Raw genomic sequence first — 19,617 nt, forward strand, 5'->3', positions numbered from 1 at the left:
TAGCAAAAGCTTATTTCAGTGGTTTAGAAGCAACACGTCAACTTTTCAATGTCCAGATCAAATCTCTGCAGAAGTTACATCCTGACCTTTAACCCTGCTTCACTCAGAAACACGTCGCCATACAGAAGCTCAATGCTCTTAAAATGCCGAATCATCTAGACTTCAATCAAGTCTGTTTTTTACTGCGCCTCCAGACCGACTGCTTTTCGCACACATTCAGAGAAGCAACACATTCATACAATTTCCAGAAACTACTGACTGCATTGAAATGAAGTCAAATCAAATCCGTCCGAGTTTCTCAGGCTCTGCCCTCCTGGAACGGTTCCCACCTCTCGCTCATAACGAGCATACGACACATCTGTGAAACATTCACGTCTGAACGGCTGCCAGCTTCATTAAACACAGAGAGGGATTAGCTGCTAAAGACAAAAACAGAAAAATCCAATCGCACTAACTCAAATATCCTCCGTCAAGCTCGTAATACAGTCCCGATATCCTCGAGCTCCTTTTCACTCAAAATTACAACCTTTTCACTCCCCAGCAGCTTCCCAGCACACACACTGCTGTAATACTGGACATGCTGTGTGTGTGTGTGTGTGTTAGCCTGCCAGCGCTGGTCCTCTTCCAGCTGACTGCAGTGATTTGCAGATATGTTTCCCTGCAGGAATCAGTTTCATCTCCAGGGTTTCCATTATAACGTGAACATGGTTCACAGTGAGTTATGAAGAGCTTTTGGACTGTCCTGTTTCCATGTTAATCACTTCATCCGTCTCTGCTTAGCGAAGCTGTGTGAGGCGTTCACCGCGGCCATAAGAAACCACCCAGGCTGGATTTTCACAGAAACGGATCAATTCATGGTGCTAATTTAGTCCAAATCGTGAAAAGCAAATAAATGTGTGATCAAAAACCAACCAACAGTAACAACAACCAACCAATAAAATAAAATAAAGCACTGTGATCCATAACCAGTTCACTTATTTATGATCTATTACATCTGACAAGATGCTATCAGTGCTCGATGCTAATGGTACTGTGAGAGAATGCTAGCAAGCTTGTTAGCTTGTTAGAATTAGCCAGCTTAAAACCATGTGTTGAGGTTGTTTTGTGTAGTTAATGTGACAGATATCTTGTTTTTCCATCGTTCACTACATTCAATCAATAAAATCAATATTGCGGTTTCTTTTGGAACTTGCTTGCTCGTGTTAGCTCGATTGTTAGCCTGCTAGCTTGCTGTGTGCTGAGCGATGCGCGTGGCTTACAGACTTGGACGTGAGGCACATGTTTAGGAGAAGAGTCCGTATGATTGCGAGCTGTGCAACAGTTTGTCTTGTTTATGCTTCATCGTGGAGGTAATGGAAGTACATTTTTTGCTGGATGATAAGATTTTCTTTTAGTTTTTCTTCAGGATTTTAGAATATGTCTGAAGAACATGACAAGATTTCTGTCTTTTGGCGTCCATGTTCCCACAATCTCTTGAACAATGAGCACATCATGTCCCTCCTATGTGGACAGTGTTTCAGCCCAATGTGGGGTGATGGGGGCTTCAGGTGTACCACGATTTGAAGGTTTCACTCTTTCACCACCTTTCTATCTCCTGGCTGTTGACTTTCACCCGGGTGTAACCCACATACCTGAACCAGTGGCTCGTCAGTGTCCATCGCTTTCATCTCAGCTCGCTGTTTGGATGAACAATGAAGCGTCTGGTTGATTGTTTTTTGTTTTTTTTTAGTTCAATGATTTTATTGAACCTTTTAACAGCTCAGATGTCTTAGAAAATGACTCTACAGACAAAAAAAATGTTTTCATTTTGAAGTGAACTATCCCTTTAACATGAAATGTGTGTGCAGGTAGACTGAGTAGCTTTGGACTGTACTTCAGCCGCATATATAATGAGCTACGTACAACCTGCTGCAGCTTGGAATGAAAGAAAAGTAAAGAAAACCACACTTCAGTTTTATGCATATTCCATCAGTGTGTTCACAGTCATCTATCTACCGTCTGAAAAAGCTGAATGGCATGTGAACATAGAGTTGGTGGGTGCAGAGGGGATGTGTTAGTGACCCCCCCGTGCAGGTGATGGTAGTGATGTCATTACTATGAGCGGTAACACAGGAAGTTCCATTTCTGCAAACAGTCTGTGGTCTCCACAGTGCCAGTGTTGTTCTTGGATAAAGCTCCGCAGTGCTGCCCCTCGAGGGGGCATGTGGCCAGATTAGAGTACAAAACTTTCGCGCTGTTCACCCACAGCCAATGACCAGCCAGGAAACGGAGGCCAGCCCACACCTGAGGAGAGGAAACAACTAATGAAACTCCATAGATGTACCTGCTGCCCACAAAGCATTTTCTCCATAGAGCACCATCGTAAAAGAGACGTCTATCAACCTGTTGACAAGACACCTCCAGCTGCAAACAGGCTCAATTATAACTTAATACTATTAATATTCAAACCATTAAGGTTTAAAATTTGTAGATTCCCATAAAAACTATTTTCATATACATGACGTAATGTCAATGAGAAGTTTTTGGGCCTGGCTGCAGCTCACAGGGAAAGAGATGCTAATGAGCCGCGGGTGCAACACAGAAGCAAACCAGCCTTAATTAGAATAAACTGGAACCATCTTGGAGTCGGGTAATCAGTGTTGACGATACATCCATGTGATCCTGAGGCTTAGTGATGATCAGCTACAAAGATGGGAAACATGAGAAAAATAGACAACAATCGCTGTGTTGCTCCAGCAACACGTTTCTCGAAGCTCACTTGTCAATCAAGCAAAGTGTGTGGGACAGTGATGTCTGCCTCCATCCAATTCAGATCTACATTTATTTATTGTTATTTAACAGGGACAATGATTTATTGCACCAGCTGTGGCCGAGTTCGAATGTTTCGGCTGACTGAACTGGTTGTCTGTGTGTATATGTCAGCTATATTACAGACTGGCTCTCACCTAAAGCATGCTGGGATAGACTCCAGACCCCCCTGCACACAATGACATGCAAACTCCTGTTTTGTTTCGAGAGAGAAGACTTTAGGATTATGACCAACTGACATGTTTGTCAAACAAAGCTTCCTCAGCTAGCGTTGACTGCTTTCTGCAGCTTAAACTCAACTTCAAACCCAACTAAGAGCAGGACGGACCGGCCATGTATAGTTACGGTTGCTAAGCAATAGCTGAGGCTGCACTGCTCCGCCAGGTCCATAAACCAAACGGTTAGTTCAGGTGTGAGATTTTTTATTTTCAATACTTGAGTCTATATGATGCGATAGATCAAGATTCAATCAATCATCTTCATTCTGCATCATTCATGACAGGTGTAGTGTCACATGACTGTGCTTTCCACAGGTGTAGTGAAAGAGCGCGAACATACTGAACTAGGCAGAAAATTGAGAGGGATTCTGGACACAACTTGAAGGTTCAGACTAAGCTTGTTCTGTCCATCTTTTCAAAGTTGGATTTCCCTCCGGATCGGCTGGTGAAGGTGCCTCGTTATATCGCAGCTTAACTCATAGCACCGATGAAAGAAAAGATCATTTCTTACATGTGCCACTGAAGATGAACCCACCTTCTCACTGTTGGCCTCCTTGACCTTGTTCATGACGTAGTCGTGGTCTTCTCCGGGTTTTACGCTGACCAGCTCGTAGTGAACGCCCGGTTGGTGAGAAAACTTGAGGGTTCGGCAGTGGTGCAGCGCCTCCTCCCAGGTCTTGTTCTCCTTTACCAGGACCAGGTTGTCCCTGATGCAGATGAAGGGAAACCGGGCGGAGCAGTTTTGGGTGGCCATCTCTTTTTGCACAGAGGAGATGGAGACACAGTCGCCATTGCTCCTTGACTCTTGCGATGCCCAGTTTCTGTACTCTGACTGCCCTGTGCCCCACTTCCACGTGTTCCCTGCAGAACAGATGATGAGCTGAACGTCTGTGTCTTTACTGTTTGTCAGAAAGTCAACATTCATCATTAGCTTTGAGGCTTGAGACAAAGGTTAAACTTTACTGAGAGCAAAAAAAGAGGGAAAAACAACAATATTGCAGGTGTTTTACTGCCTTACAGAAGTTAATATTTGCATCCCTGACTTCTTTGCTTGCTTTTTAACAAGCTGTGCCTCCGAGGTTTTTCAAAGTTTTACACAATGAGGGAAGTGAAAGCGACTGGTTATCTAGACAGATGTTTAGCTATTCGAGATAGTGACCCAACAGATTCAGAAAAGAGCACACTCATGGATGAGTTTGTCGACCGAACACCTAAAAAACAAACAAAAAAAACCCAAGACAGGCTGCAGGTGTGTTTGTCTTTACCATTTCTGTGCAGCCCAGTCCAGACTGGAAAGTCCTGACTATCGACCACAGAGTTCAGGGCCGAGTGGTCTTCGAGAGTTACCAGGTCGAGGAACTTGTCCCTGCAGTACTGCTGAGCTTCAGACCATGTCTTCGACTGTGGTATAAATGTGTGGGTGAAGGCATTGTGCTTGAGCTCATGACAGAAGAAGAAGCAGTAAGATAGTCCACAACTGCCTCCATGAAACCTTTGAAGTGAAATATGAACAACAAATTACAAAGAGGAAGAATTTAATGCATGAATTCAGTTTTTAGAAGAAAAATATTCCAATGCATTTACTGCTGACTGTCAGTCATGCTTGGACCAGTGTCTTTGAGTGGCTTTTAGTCTTTACTACAAATAACAAAGAGTTTGCACAGCTGATGACAACTTTCCTAATCAAATCATGCTTTAGAGTTTTGAGAGCTGGTCCTTCTCTCCTATTTGGTGGCTGAGAGAGCTCAATGCAGTGCAACCTAATAAGAAAACACATGCAAATAGACAAAACACAAGCAAATTAAGAAACACGCTCATCAATTTGACAACATATATGTAGCATTTAGAAACAAAATTCAAACAGAGAAAAACACTGAAAAGCTAACAAAATCTTGGGAATAATACCAGATGAACTTGCTATTAGTAAACGGGTGTTAAGACTAGGTGTTAAGCTAATATCTGCTATAACATTAAAGTTATAGGAGTTTAAAGTTGCAGTCCTCCTTGATTTTGGGACACCACGGCCGGCAGGTTAATATTACAGCAACACTCATTAAGCAGCTACTTTCTTCAGAAACAAAGGTTACAGTGCAACCAATCAATCTCACTGTTTTAATGAAGAAGTCAGTCGAAAATAATTGTAGCTACGACCTGATCGCATGCTGCACACAGTCTGAGAATGACCATGACTCGTTTTGTACAGTGTGTTTCCTGTGGCGTCTTCACAGTAAAAGCCACTCCATGTGTTGCATGTTGAATGCTTTTATTGTGACGCATCAGGAAATGTTGTGTTTGCATTAGCGGTAACTTAACAGGACCATAAACATTGAGGCTGTTAGCCAATGGGGATTCCATGTATGCATGGTCTCCTGTGAATATCTGGTGTTTAGCTTTGCGATCTGAATCCAGGGCAGGACCACTACCACTACCAATAAAAACTAAAAACATAGACAGAAGATCACTGAAAGTAAAACACTGAATGGCTTCTACTGAAAAACTGTTCACCATGAATTATATCAAAAATGGTGTTTGATTTCATGAAAACGAAGGATTTTAACTTTAACACTCTGAGCAAATGCAACACGACCAAACAACCCACCAACACCAAAAAAGTCCACGTCAGTCCAACCGTAACTGTTCTAACTCTGCGTGTTTTCGTAGGACTCCGTCGCTTGTAATTAGAAGCTGATTGAGAAAAAGTTTTCAGAGCCTTGACATTGCAGAGCACTGAGCTCTCTCGATCACCACATTCCCGGCAGCCATCAGTTTCCATTCATATATGCATATTATGAAAAGCAGCTTGTTAAGACTTAAATCAGGACCTCCATTATCAATAACTTTGACAACAACAACTTGCAAAATTGCTAAAGAATATTAAAAAAATGTTACTTTCTGGCGGGGTAATAGACGGAAGCACAGCTGTCTTCATTGCCTGGCTCGTCTTGGGACCAGGCGTCGAGGGTGTTCCTTTGTCCATTAGGCCAAATCCAGTCAGATAGGTGAGCCAGGGGGTTGCCTTCTGACTTGTGCAGGCCGATCCACGCATAATACTGACTCATGTGCATCTTGCCTGTATCTGACTGCGTATAGATTGTCGCCAAGTCAGTGTAGTGCTGTGAGCTATTTGGACAAAAAAAAAAGGTTTATTTGCAAAGTGATCTGTCACAATATAACTCATTGAAAACTAAATTTTATTAACAGTAAAGGATGCTTTGCACAATGCCCTGTGCTAATTATCACTATGCTAACGACAGCTGAGGCTGATGGGATGTTTTTATAAATTATGGTCATGAAGTATTGGACAAACTGAATCTTTGACTTGACGATGAGTCATTACAATTCATCCTGAGGGGAACATGAATGTCCCAACCAAACTTCCTGGTAATTCATCCATCATCCAATGGTCATTGAAACGTTTCACACAAAACCACAAATCAGCCTCACAAGTAAACCTCATGGTGGCGCTAGACGAAAAGTCAGGGGATCGAGTCAGTAGGATTTATCCTTGAGGACCACGAACGTCTGCTTAAGTTCATCCAATAAACAAGATATTTCCATCTGGACCAAAGTGCCTGTCTGTCCTCCACCTCTGTACTGTGAAATTTAGAGACATTCATGATCCCAAGAGGATGAATCCTACGATCTGATTTAACCTGATGACCCCTATCTGGTTTTTAAAAGCATCTCCAGCACCCACACTGAGCTACGATCTTCTTCATCTTCTTCCTTCTTACATCCTCCCCTCGCTCATGTGGGTCCAAAACAAAACAAAAAAATGTCAAGAAAATAAATAAATCAATGTAAATATAGCAGCCATCTGTGAAGCTGCACTGTTGTATGGACTTTTGATTCCTTTCAAAGTGGGAAAGACATCGTTTTCAACAACTGGACCACTGAAGACAAAAGAAGAGGAGAATGCTGTTTGTGGTTGTGATGGGGGCCTTTGCGGATGAAGACCCGTCTCAAATCTACATATGTGATGTCAATTTGACATCAGCAAGTGTTAATAATAATAATTATGTTTGTTTATACCTCATGAATGTTGTGTTGGCCTGATTCTGCCTCGGACACTGAATGTGGTCCAGTCTTGTACTCCACTGAATCTTGTCGACATTTCTGGTTTTAAGTGAAATATCTGAGCAACTATTAGATGGATTTCTATGACATTTGGTTCACACGTTCATGTTCCCCTGAGGGTGAATTCTAATAACTAACCTTTCATCTTGTGACTAAACTAAGTGATGCGTTTTTAATGTCACATTAAAGCTTTATTTTGTGTAAATACAGATTTTGGCTGCGGCTGATAAGGTGAATAAAAGCAGAGCTCACCTCCTGCAGTACCTTTGAGCATCCCCCCAGGTGTAATGAAAAGGTAAGTACACGTAAGATTTCAATACCACTGATCCCAGAGCAGACACACTACCGCTGAGGAGGAGGAAGAGTCCTGAGAGGCCGCTCTTCATCGTCACCATCATCAGAATTCTGTTGCACAGGGAGCATCATGTTGAACCAGGCGGTGTTATTGTGTGTGGTGAGAATAAACAATTTGACATTTAATACCTCAAACAACGCTTTGTCAGTAACCAGTGAGTGCTACCTGGTTCTTACCTGTCCTGACGTGTTGTCCTGCTGTCTCTTCAACTGCGATGTGCTCAGTGAGAAACACCTGATGCTGCTCGATGAGCCTCTTCTCACTACTTTGTTGTCTACATATCACAACAATCATTTGACTGGCAGACACACTTAAAACAACTATCAGCTGCCCGTCACTGCACCTCCAGACGCCATTTGACTGTTGGCAAATGAATCAAGATTTACCTGCCGACTTGAACGATAGATGCGGTATATTTTAACCACAAGACACAGAGAAGCAGGTGAATAAAACAACTACATGACATCTTAAATAGGTAAAAATCAGCAGTTCAGTAGCTGCTCCTGACATACTGAACTGGGTTTGAACATAAAACGTGTTAGTGATGGCATTCATTTCTAAGAGAGGTGAGTTTAGCCGACAGAGGCTGAACAAATATTACACTGAAAATTGTCCCCCATTAAAAACAGAACACAGGTACCAGTGAGACAATAAGATATAATTCACAAAGCACATCACAATGCAACTACAACAGTGCAGCGAGACGGAGTCTTGATCGGCTGCAGCAGAGCTGTTGTTAGTGAGAGTATGTCATTGTCAGGGTATTTGAAGTATGTGGTGATGGTGAAGGGCTGGTCCTGTCATACAGGGGAGGGTGGAGAGGGCTAAGGAGACAGCTGTTGCTCTGCCTGTTCTATCAGCGTGTCATCTGTTGGAAATTCTGAACCCAGTGGTTGAGGATCTGGTGGTGCTGAATTATGCTGAAGGTGGAGCTGAACAACAAAGAGGACTGACCTGAAGCTGCCCGGTGATTCCAGATGTTGGTGGAGGAAGTGGAAGAGACATCCCTCAGCATCCTCTGCACCTCGTTTGGCCCTGAAGGAAAACCGGTGGTGGGGGGGAATCCAGCTGGCAGCAGGATGGTGTTCAGGTTTGGTAGAATCAGTTTTTCCAGGCATTTCATGACTAGTGGAGAGTGTGATTGGTCGGCAGCAGCTCTCACCTCATGATCTGGCTAACTTAGGTTGCTAGCTTGTAAATCTAATGGACTTGCTGGAAAATAACTCTTATTTAGCAAATTATTCACATAAACATGCTGAAAACAGACTGTTCTTCCAAGAAGAAAAGTTTCAGAAAGAGCCCCAAAATTAGGTTTATATTTAAGTGACAGCACCCTCTAGTGGCCGTGGAGGGCTAGGTGATGTTTTTATTGTCAGTTTAACACAGGAGACCACTCTTCATTTTCTGTTTCAGTCAGCGTTTGTTTCTTTGAACCAAGACCATGAACGTTCCTGAACCTTTGTTTTTCATTATTGTAACCATGACGACGAAGGTCCCCTAACCTTCATTGTACTTATTTGAACCCAAAACACAATTACTCTCTAAACAAGTTGTTTTTGTGCCTAAACCTAATCAGACCTTAACCACAGTGTTGTAACATAATAAGACAGATACAAACGTGATGTGTGCTGCCGGCCAAAGTGTCAACAAACACATTTTCTCCTTAAATCTGGAGGATTTGATCTGAGAAGGACCCCGACTCCTACGTAGAATAAATACATGTGACAGACAAAAACATGCATTTCTTCTGGGATTTTAATTTAACCCATAACACTTTACAAATATCTTCACTTGTCTGCACGTTTCCAGTTACAAATAATCAAAGTGCTCTTCGGGGCTTTCCAAATATTCACAAGAATTAAACAAAAATACATTCATAAATAATATGCTGCGTAACAAGACACTTTCTGTATGTACAGTTAAGTTTTATTATGCAGTCGTTTAAGCTCTGATCCCTTTTTAAAGCTGCAATCACTGAGCAAGCAAAGCCCGTATTACATCTGAAACATAAAAAAAAAAAACGTCATTAGTGATAAATATGTCACATCTGGCAACTCCCTTGATTAAATTAATACCATCCAATTACTCTTTCATTCCCTCAATTTAAGCGAATAGTGTTAAGTAGCAGTAGGAGCTGCAGTCACAGGTGGTTGTGGTTAGTCTGCTCAGTAAAGAAGGAGGGCAGAGTCAGCGCCAGGGTTTAAGGATGTTGACATGTCCCTCAGATTAATCTTTGTTAAATTCACCTGGGCGGGACATGCTCCTCTCCAGCTGCTTCAAGGTTTCTGCCGTCAGGGTGCGGACCTCGTCCTTGAGCCGCCGTTGGCCGTCCAGAGTCAGGTGCCAAAAACACGACTTCCTCTTGCCGTCTCTGCACAGCTGGTTGCAGGTTTTGCGGAAGCTGTTGTTGAAGCACAGGTTGTGCCGGATGGTGTTCTTCCAGCCATCTGGAGCTGTCTGAAAGAAGGGGAAGTGCTCTCTGGGAGAGGATGGGGGGGGAACATGAGGGACATGGATGAGCTCAAACCCAAAAACAGGCTATGGTGCAACATGTTGCTCCAACGCAGCTTTACCATTTGAGAGACCAGTCTGACATTTTGGAAGATGCCATTTTTTACCTTCCTGCAACTTCAAAAATGCCTGATTGGGTGCCATCGAATTCATCATCAGATGATCACATAGTGTGATGGGATGTTACCTTTAATCTTTTGACAAACATCACACTCTGACCTGGTGAAGTGGTAAATCTGCTGGACTTTGAGGCTTCCAGTGTGGCTGCTCTTGAGCGCCAAGGCGATGAGGATGCAGTAGTTCACTGGTGGACGAGGCCAGCATCCTGGCTTCACGGTCTTACTGTCCTGGAACGAGGCAGAAACACTTCAAAAGCCTCTCAGTTCCACTTTCGGTGCTCGTGCAGAACAGTTGTCATTGTTAGCATTCCTGAAGCTCCGGAAAGAACCCGTCTGAACTCCACACTTTAGCTCAAACTTACAGGGAATCTGTTAAAAATCAATGAGGAGCACTGAAAGTTAAAGCTTCGATTGTTGTCACGTCCGCGGTGTTCTCACCCTGGCCTTCGTGGTCCGTCCCTTGGGTCTGTTCTTGGCTGGTTGAAAGAAGACGTCTTCATTCGTGATCTAATTGTCAAGGATGGTGAGATTACATCAGTAACACAGACTCTCAAACTGTTTGAAGTGATGCATTGAAACCTGTATTCATGTTTGTAGCGTTCTCCTGGATTTTTTTATCAACATTTCCGCTATTTTGTCTCATGCGTAGCTTCAAATTAATGTCTTTAGCTTCGTTGTCCAGCCAAACTTCTTTACCTGGTATAAGACGTCATTCACACCTGGTGCTAATATGTGATCTGTATGAGAATGAACACGTTAATACAGGTGCAAATACATGCAGATTGCACTGCAGCGGGAATGCGCTCAGACCAGGTCTGCACTGGGATTGGATCTCAGACGAATGTAAATGTCCTCCTTGCAGTTTTGTTTCTTAAGAAACAAAATCCACCCAAAAATTTGAAAGGTCACCTTCATCTCTCTACTGGAGGTCTGAAGCTCCACCTTGAAGACAGGCTGCACGGTATGAGCTGTGAATGTGTGAGTGGAAACTAAAACACGCCACCACGCACACACGTCCAACAGGACAAGAGTGATCGCTGATGTCCGCAGTGAATACTGTACCATGTACTCAGTGGAGGAGGAAACAGAGCGCAGCTGTTGCTCCTGCAGAGGAGCATCATGGGTCTCTGCGGGGTCCAGTAGTGGTGTTTGGACTTCCTCTGCAGGCTCAGAGAGCGCCTGCACATCTGCTGCACGTTCTCTATACTGGATCGGGCAGGCGATGTTAGGATTCACCAACAGCCACAGGTTTGGCTTCACAAAGGTGTCTGACGGACAGAAAAACGTTCATCCTCACGAGGATTGAAGTGGATGAAGATGAAAACACTGCAGATTCAGAATCTCGGAAAACAAGGGAGGAAATGAATTCAACATATTTGTTAAAAGGAATAATTAAAAAGTTTTGGGAAATGCATCCACATATATTTATTATTATATAGTTATACTTCCTTGCAGAGAGTTAGACAAGATGGAAACCACTGTCCTGTCTGTTAAATGTGAAGCTACAGACAGGGATGGTTTGGTTAGCTTAGCATAAAAACAGAAGGGGAAACAGCTAGCCTGGCTCTATGCAAAGTTTAAAAAATTTAATTTGTTCATGTAAAAGAAAAAAAAGCTATACATCGATTGTCTCAGCTGATTCAAGAGAGCAATTTCCCAAAATGGAAAAAGGATAGAAACAAGCGTTAGCACGAAGACAGAACGAGATTTGAATGTGTAGTGAAATACAAACCATGATGAATGTGGATGGAAAGAAAAGCTCACCTGAAGTTTTATCGTACCAAATGAATTCATCTTTTCTTCTCGGGGCTCTTGCAGACGGCCTCTGGACCACATATTGATCATTCAGCTTATCATCTGTCATCAGTGATTGATAAACACACAGATAAACTGCACATTTGGCACTTTCCAATCAGCTCGTTTGTCCTTCACTGTTCCTGAACGTATTAATGGCAACATTTCTGTGTTTTAAATCTGTGAACTGCTTCTCATGCTGTTGGGAATGATTGACGATCATCCTTGAACCTACAGTGAAGCCAGACACTACAGAGTAAAGAAAAACCGTCACCGTGGTAAAACTGGTCTGTGGTTGTTGCCAGTTTGAGCTCCTTCTCCATGTCCCAGTCCGTCAGGCCCACAGAGCAGTGCAGGTCAAACAGTCCAGCTCTGGTTTTAAGCTGTAAAGTCATGGCTGGATGTGTTTCACAGGTTTGTTTCAGCAGCTCTCTGATCAGAGCTGCAGGTTTACTGCAGACGCTTGATGCCTCAGCTGCAGCTGAACAGCCTGATTGGACTTAATTAAACCTGGAGGCTTCAGCTTGTGCAGAATCAGTTTGCAGGGGGAAATTTGTGCCTGCAGCTAAATCTGAACAGAACAAATCTCAATTTGCTTCATATATTAAATTTAATGAGAAGCCTGAGTTCATATTACTGTTTGATTAAACACATCCATGAGTCATGACGAGGAAGATCATGAGATGCAGTTGAAAAAGCTTGTAAGTGGACCTTAACTTGCCAAGCATGCTAACATGCTAAACTGGGATGGTGAACATATAATCATAGAATTTAAACACCAGCATGTTAACACTGTTACTGTGATTAGCATGCTTTCATTAGCATATACAGCAGCTGAAGCACCACCTCACAGAGCTGTAGACTCATTGACATTTGGATTATATTTAATATTTACTACAAAGCTTTGTGGAAACAGCTGTGGAGATATCTGTGGACATTTGAAAAGACACAGCTTCCTGCCGGCTGTCTCTGCTGCAAACGTCTGACTACTCTTACTTTGCTGCACCTGCCACCTGCACAAACACACGAAAACATTCAAAACCATTTGATGAGTCTTTTAAATTTCTCCAGACCTGCGTTAGATCAGTTTAGTCTGTTTAATTTTTTTTGTCACATTTACAATTCAAATTTCACAAGTAACAGATCAAAACAGCAATAAATCAAATTTTACAGCATCAAAAAAAACAAAATCGTATCATCTTTAAATATCTCTATATCTTTGTATACTTTAAACATTAAGTCTGTTATATACTCACTAGATTTTGCCTCATTCCAGTACGTTCATTTACAGAAACACAAACAGGGACGCTGAGGACTGGAAGCTCCTGTTCAGCTGCTGTATTTTTAAAAGCTAACAACAATCTAGATAAGACTGCAAATCAGGAGGGGCGCACACGTTTCACTTGTTTTTTTGGGGGGAAAACCACAGTAATGATCAGACATGCAGACAGAATCTAGCACTAAAACAGAAATAAATACAGGTTATATCGAACCTGGTGGAGACTGACGCTGAGCGGAGGAATGTTTTCATGTCCACTTTGTTATGGACGGCCTGGATTTCTGAGCTTGTGTGTAGTTCTGATTTCAACTGTCGTCTTTTTACTGATTCTGATGGTGATAAATCCAAAACGTACAGCATACTGATCCTTTTAGTGTTTTATGTGCCTGGACTTTAACACGATCTTTAAAAGGTGGTTGGCGTTTGCTGCGCTGAGAATTCACCGAAGCTTCTCTGTCCCGGTGACGGTCGAGTTCATTCCTGGATTTAGTGAATTGCAAATTCTTCATCTGGTGTTTCACCATCTGATGTGTCAGGTGGACGTGACACATCAGAGCGTGCTGCATGAAACAACACGCTGAGCGTCGGAAAGTTTGCACAATCAGAGACACGCGTTTGAAAGTCAAATGAGCTTCCTCCATTAACCTGGTGAGCTCATTACATCAAGCACCAACCACCTCTGATGGATCAGGCTGTTTCCCAGTTTAAAACTCTGTATTTAAGTCAATTGTGTGTTCAACAAGAAACTCGGCTGTGAGGAACCAATTTACACCTACGAGCGAAGAACGGAGAAAATTTAACATCAAACCATCAGAATCTTTAACACCGAGGTGGGACTGGAAGAGGAAGGACGGGGGGGTGGGGGGGCTCAAAAGATAGGAATGTAGTTGTCGATCTTGGCGCGGTGCCGCTGGGCGATGCACTCTGCGATCCACACTATGTTCCTGCACTCCTGCTCCTTCAGCTTGACGTAGGCGTAGAAGACACCGAAGTGGAACTGGTTGAGGAAGGCCAGCTTGTTCAGCTTCACCTGCGAGGAGGAGGAGGAGGAGGAGGAGGAGGAGTGGACAAACATCACAGAGCTGATGATGACGAGCACACTACTAATAACAACACAGACAGGAAACTACCTTCATTTTCCCACTTCACGACATTAGTTCATTGCAGGTGTCTTAGATCTGTGTCACCAAACTGTCACATAGTTCGTCCACGAGAGGACAGGTGGATTTTTCAACTGTAAAATGTCCCTCTCAGCATGTGTCGTGGTCATAATTCCTTAAAAAATATGAAGTTTTATTCCTTTAATTGAAACTTATCAAAAATGTTTTCTTATGGTTTCAGTTTATGCTGACAAACTACTATCGCCTGATTTATCCTCACTGGATTCTTGAAACTCACACCCCAAAACAACAGCATGAGTTTGTGAATAGGAAGAACCTAATTTACCAAAAAAGCAACGATCACTTCACTTCGCTTAATCCAATTAAATTACTGTCAAAACCCAAAATATGATGGTGATTATTACATGAAGCGCGTGTTCATTCCCCTCCTGCTGCGATGCTGATCGAATCATTATTTTATGATCACGACGGAACAGAAAATGCAGATTATTGAGAGCAGCTGTGTTGTGAGATCAGCTGCAGAATGCTGACATTTAAGATGAGATGATGTTCAAATCCAGCCACAAAGCATCTTTATACTTGTACATCATGCAAAATGTGTCTTTTAAAACCCCGGCGGAGCGGAGCCCCGCCGGATGCTGTGCACATGCAGTGTAACACCGTGTACGTCTGATCATGTGTGTCACCTCATGCTCGAAGAAACGGTCCTCCAGTGTTTTGTCGCCTGGGTTGCTGCCGGCCCCCTCAAATAGCAGCTTGTACTCCTGAGGACATGAGCCAAGTTTAGACACACTGACGGTGGTGGTGGTACAACCATGCACAGTTTGGCAGACATGCTGAGTGGGTTTGCCTTAACATTACACAGAAAAATCAGAGCGGCCGGTCCACACACACACAAGTGAAGATGTCAGTGGTTAAATTTAGGATTTAAAAGCTGTCCTAAGGCCACTGGCTGCTGCACTTACAGGATAGAAATCAGCCACAGCCTTGACCTGCTCGTAGTCATCTGCCCGGGCCAGCTGAGCAAGGCCTTCTGGGTAAAGCTTGCCGCAGTGGGGGAAGAGCTTGGCCCGGTCCTCCTTCGACAGCTCCGTGCCGAATGAGTTGATGGTGATGATGAAGGCTCGCCTGTCCGCCTCGAACTGCAGCAGAGACGGGAAGATCAGTGATATTTCAGTCCACAGCTAAAACACACACTGATGATCCAACCTGAACACACCTCAGCATTTCCATATGCACACTGTAAACTCATCAGATCCATTTCAATATAACAATTTAATATACAGACAGAAATCAATGCCATAAACCAGTTTCTCGATTTGATGTTTTTTTTGGTACAAAATGCGAATTTAAAGGGCCTGAATGCGTCAAACTTGTAGGCAACAGTGAAACATCCTCCACCACAGAGTGTGTGTGTGTGTGTGTTTGTTTTCACCCTATAAACAGAGCAGACACTCACCTCCAGGATAGTACACATGGTGTCAGCTGTGGTTCCTCCGAGGTTGGAGCAGAACTTGTAGAAAGCCTCCAGGTAAGCCTGAGAGCACATGGTTTATGAATTTAAGTAACCAATAATTAAACAAATACATGAACAAAATCATTAATTGAAGTGCTATTAGTTTCAGAAAAAATGATTCTCACATTATAATATAAAACTAATCTCCATCTACATTGTCTTGTAATATACATAACTTATTAATGAATTTTTAGATCTTTTATGATTTTATTCTACTGCCTGGAGCCTCTTTTTCTAGTTTCTCTTCATTCTGTTCACTTTGTTTTATCTCTTGCTGTTGTTTCAGTTCATCCTGCAGATTATTCTGTAAACACTCACATTATGAAGTATGCTCATCTTTACTGTAATATTCTTTACCTTGTAAAGTGTGTTACGAATGATTTCAATGTTCATCTCGTCCAAGTCCTGTTCCGATATGCAGTCCTGGAAGAACGCAGCTGAAAAGAAAAGAGAAAGAATTCACTTGGAACCAACAGAAAGGACTGTTCAATGTTTCTAGAAGCATCGATGCCGCCTTCTGTTCTGCAGCAGACGTCACTCTTCACTTTCTACATCCTCCTCTGTTTCAATAAGCAGTTTATGCTGAGGTACCCACCCAGAGGCGTGTCCACCAGGATGGCGTTGTAAAGCTCGGCGGGGGTCTGGGCGATGTTGACCGCCTCCATCTGCTCGAAGCTGCCCAGCGGGTGACACTTTGGCACCAGCTCAGAGATGGCCCGCTGGTGGAGGGTCCCCGTGATCAGCAGAATGACGTTGTCAATCATATAGCTGTACCTGAAGTCACAAAGCAGGGGCTGTCACGAAACAGCGGAGAAGCCAATTCTACGTTTATGCTGTCTATCTGGTAGCAGGATCACTGTGAGCAGCTTTTTTATCTTCCTCCGGGGTTTTTTGTTAGAAATTGTCATATTCACACAGAAGGTTTTAGCCTATAATAGTAAATATTATACAGCACATTTTTCCATTACTCTCAATTGTTTCTTAAAGCATACCTTAACCAACCTTCCACTTTAGCACAGAATAAAAAACAACTGTCAGAGACATGAAACTTGCCTCAGACAGCAAATCTATGAACACTTTGTCAGCTTTATTTTCGAATGCATCATCTAAATACATTGTAATGCATTTATAGGTAGGAAACACTCAAATGTGTCCCTGCTGGTGCATTCAAGGACACTGAAGGACTCCTGAGCAGCAGTAGTGAAGAAACAATGCAATGTTAGAACTAAACTGCTGTTAATGGTGGTCACGTCTGATTTTTGTTGTCTGGTTTTGTGTTTTCCGACAACGTAACTCACCAATGGATTGCTTTAAGGCAAGTGACTATCAGTCCTCAGATATCCGAGCGGTATCTGTGTGTGTCTGTATCAACAACTTTCCCTCAGCAAGACGACATCACGGGAGGTCATGGATTCATGGATGTACACCACTTGATGTCAGTTCCTTTGTTGAAAGCTAACTGCTGGTTTCAGTGTTTCAGAAATGTTGAAAGTGCAAACAACCATGCTGACAGACCTCAAGCATATCACAGAAAGACACCCAGAATATTTCAATATGACGTAATGATGTAGTCAAAAGTCTTGTCATAAAAGCACCTTGAAAACTTGTATGTCCCCAAGCAGCCGTCACTCACAGAATATACTGTAAAATTCAGTCTCGAACATTATAATTCAAGAAGTTACAACTAATTTCAACACGACAGCTTTTTACTTACGTAATGAAGTCCATGAAGCTGGCCAGCGGTTCATATGACTGGTTCCTCATGTGACGAAACTCCACCACCATCTTCTCCTTCAGCTTGTCATCGATAACGGACACAGTGAGAGGAGACGCTTCGTTTGCCAGGAAGCTGCCATAGTCTGTACTCTGCAGGTGGAGCTTTAGATCTGCGGGTGAGACACATGGACGGAGAAAGTACAGCTCATTAGAAAGCCTTGTTCTGATTGGTGTTACCGAGTGTGAAAGTAAGAAAGCCTGCTTCACTGCTAACCCCACTGTTAACCTGGTGAGGACAGTACACAGAAATGTGCTACTTCGATGGCAAATAGTGTCATCAGGCACTTCTCTGGGAAGGGTGGGGAGGTTCATGCTGTCTCCCCAAAATTGGAGCCACCTCTGTGCAGGTGTGCCCCAGCCAAGGTTATTTTTGTGTGTTATTTTTATAGTTTAAAAATACAGCTACAATGATGATTTCCTCAGGACCAGAGTATAAAACTGACAAAAGAGAGACAAAGCAGCAAGACGAAATCATAAAACATCAAAGTGTAAATCATAGTCAGTTACACAACAACAAATATGAGACCTCATCTGCAATCCACATTTGAGGACAGTGATCTTAGATTTAATTTTTCTGTAATATAAAAAGCACATTGTACAGACTCGACATTGCTTGTACTGTACAAACCATCACAGTGAACATTATATCTATGTTGTTTAAGTCACATTATTACTGTGTGGTAATGCCCCCTGTGTATATGACACCAATGAATTGTGTAATAACTGCAACAATACTATAAAAACTTGATGTAAGAGGACATTCGATGTGATTAATAATCCTACTTTTCACTGTTTGACTTTGTTGCTGTGCAGAAATTCTTAAACCCATCCTGAGTAGGAAAGACACCTTGAGTATTGTCTGGAAAATGTTTCACAGTATTGTGAAATACAACTGTAGTGAGTAAAACTGGTATGATCTCTGACAGACTCTTTACTCATATAACATTTTTGCTCAGCTATGCAAGAAAGCAAGAACTTTACGACAATAAAGCTTTACTGGTGTTTCCTGAAAAAAAGGTCACGGGCGATCCTTCCGGTCGTTAGTGACCATAATAAAACTACCAAGTGTCAACGCAATATAGCTAACGTTAGCTAAAGCTCCTGATATATGTCATTTTGTCAGAAGTGAAACATCAGTTTCTAATGTCACAGTAGTGCAAAATCTCTTCAAAGTGTAATTTCACTTCCTCTAAAAAGCCCGTCATTGATCAATAGGGGACAGAAGACTTATTTATATATGCCTGTCTTACGTTAGCATTAGCTAGCTAGCTAAGACTCAGAAGATAGCAAGCTGAAAGAATAATTGTTCGACTTTAATTGTACAAACTGTCGACTTGTAGCTAAACGAATAGCACCCTAGTGACAAAAATACAAAGTGGAGCTTTGGATACTACGATTTTAAACAGCATTATCGTTGATGCAAACCGAGCTAACTGGCGTTAGCTTTGAGAGTGGCATCCAATTCTAGCCAATGGAATTAGCTTTGGCAGCTAGCTAGTAGCCATTAGCTAGCATCTGTTTTAATTTACCTTCCAGGGTCTCACACTGTACGAGGTTTAAATAATCCGCCTGGGACAGTACTCCGGCTTTAAATCCCCTGACCAGCCCCTCCAGGTAGCCGTTATCAACGTTAAAATACAGCTCGGAGAAAGGCATCCTGTCTGACCGTCAGATCCGTCTCAGCAGCAGGAGAACCGTCTGTCCGGCTGGTGAGCGTTAGCATCAGGTGACTGGACCATGTGACCATCATCTGATCTGTCAACGTGTGTGCTTGTGTATGCGTGTGTGTGTGCGCGCGCGTCACTTCGCGGATTGCACAATTCGTCACGCATGTGTGGAAGTGGTACAAAACAAATTACATGTAAAGAGAAACGTTTTATATATAAAGAGTTTCTGCATCACAGCTCACAGCACTAACGATAAAATTACAGGTCTGAAGGTGAATCTTGTGAGTCCAAAATAAAGATACTTACGATATGAGTGGTACAAATGCACCTACCTGTGACCTGCCGGGGCACATTTTATTCTACACCAATGACTTGA

At 42.7% G+C, this 19,617-nt stretch overlaps 3 protein-coding genes across 3 annotated transcripts; all 3 read right to left on the reverse strand.

The window, feature by feature from the left end:
- Positions 1-1,838: 1,838 nt before the first annotated feature.
- LOC121610994 (dromaiocalcin-1-like) lies at positions 1,839-4,410 on the reverse strand. The gene is made up of 3 exons (XM_041943345.1): positions 4,292-4,410; positions 3,562-3,887; positions 1,839-2,283 (listed from the first exon to the last, which is right to left on the reverse strand). The coding sequence occupies exons 2-3, from the start codon at positions 3,778-3,780 to the stop codon at positions 2,095-2,097; spliced, it is 408 nt and encodes a 135-aa protein (XP_041799279.1). The 5' UTR covers positions 3,781-3,887; positions 4,292-4,410; the 3' UTR covers positions 1,839-2,094.
- Positions 4,411-9,429: 5,019 nt separating this feature from the next.
- On the reverse strand, positions 9,430-12,277 carry foxr1 (forkhead box R1). The gene is made up of 7 exons (XM_041940337.1): positions 12,157-12,277; positions 11,853-11,945; positions 11,151-11,356; positions 10,527-10,595; positions 10,189-10,316; positions 9,705-9,937; positions 9,430-9,458 (listed from the first exon to the last, which is right to left on the reverse strand). Exons 1-7 carry the CDS (start codon positions 12,275-12,277, stop codon positions 9,430-9,432), a joined length of 879 nt encoding a protein of 292 aa, XP_041796271.1.
- A 688-nt stretch (positions 12,278-12,965) lies between these two features.
- atp6v0d1 (ATPase H+ transporting V0 subunit d1) lies at positions 12,966-19,298 on the reverse strand. The gene is made up of 8 exons (XM_041935574.1): positions 19,104-19,298; positions 17,513-17,684; positions 16,394-16,572; positions 16,156-16,235; positions 15,742-15,819; positions 15,248-15,424; positions 14,969-15,046; positions 12,966-14,191 (listed from the first exon to the last, which is right to left on the reverse strand). Exons 1-8 carry the CDS (start codon positions 19,228-19,230, stop codon positions 14,030-14,032), a joined length of 1,053 nt encoding a protein of 350 aa, XP_041791508.1. The 5' UTR covers positions 19,231-19,298; the 3' UTR covers positions 12,966-14,029.
- Positions 19,299-19,617: the final 319 nt, after the last annotated feature.

The sequence above is a fragment of the Chelmon rostratus genome, chromosome 1, assembly GCF_017976325.1.
Source record: "Chelmon rostratus isolate fCheRos1 chromosome 1, fCheRos1.pri, whole genome shotgun sequence".
Classification (NCBI taxonomy): domain Eukaryota; kingdom Metazoa; phylum Chordata; class Actinopteri; order Chaetodontiformes; family Chaetodontidae; genus Chelmon; species Chelmon rostratus.

Coding starts and splice junctions, on each gene's coding strand:
- LOC121610994 (XM_041943345.1), bottom strand. CDS start 3,780: ATGGCCACCCAAAACTGCTCCGCCCGGTTTCCCTTCATCTGCATCAGG. Junction 2,284..3,561: donor AGGAGGCCAACAGTGAGAAG/GTGGGTTCATCT, acceptor TCCTCTCCTCAG/GTGTGGGCTGGCCTCCGTTT.
- foxr1 (XM_041940337.1), bottom strand. CDS start 12,277: ATGACTTTACAGCTTAAAACCAGAGCTGGACTGTTTGACCTGCACTGC. Junction 10,596..11,150: donor CCTCCTCCACTGAGTACATG/GTACAGTATTCA, acceptor CTTGACAATTAG/ATCACGAATGAAGACGTCTT. Junction 9,938..10,188: donor CAGATTTACCACTTCACCAG/GTCAGAGTGTGA, acceptor ATCCTCTCCCAG/AGAGCACTTCCCCTTCTTTC.
- atp6v0d1 (XM_041935574.1), bottom strand. CDS start 19,230: ATGCCTTTCTCCGAGCTGTATTTTAACGTTGATAACGGCTACCTGGAG. Junction 17,685..19,103: donor ACAGTGTGAGACCCTGGAAG/GTAAATTAAAAC, acceptor TCTCACCCGCAG/ATCTAAAGCTCCACCTGCAG. Junction 15,820..16,155: donor TTCGTAACACACTTTACAAG/GTAAAGAATATT, acceptor ATGTGCTCTCAG/GCTTACCTGGAGGCTTTCTA.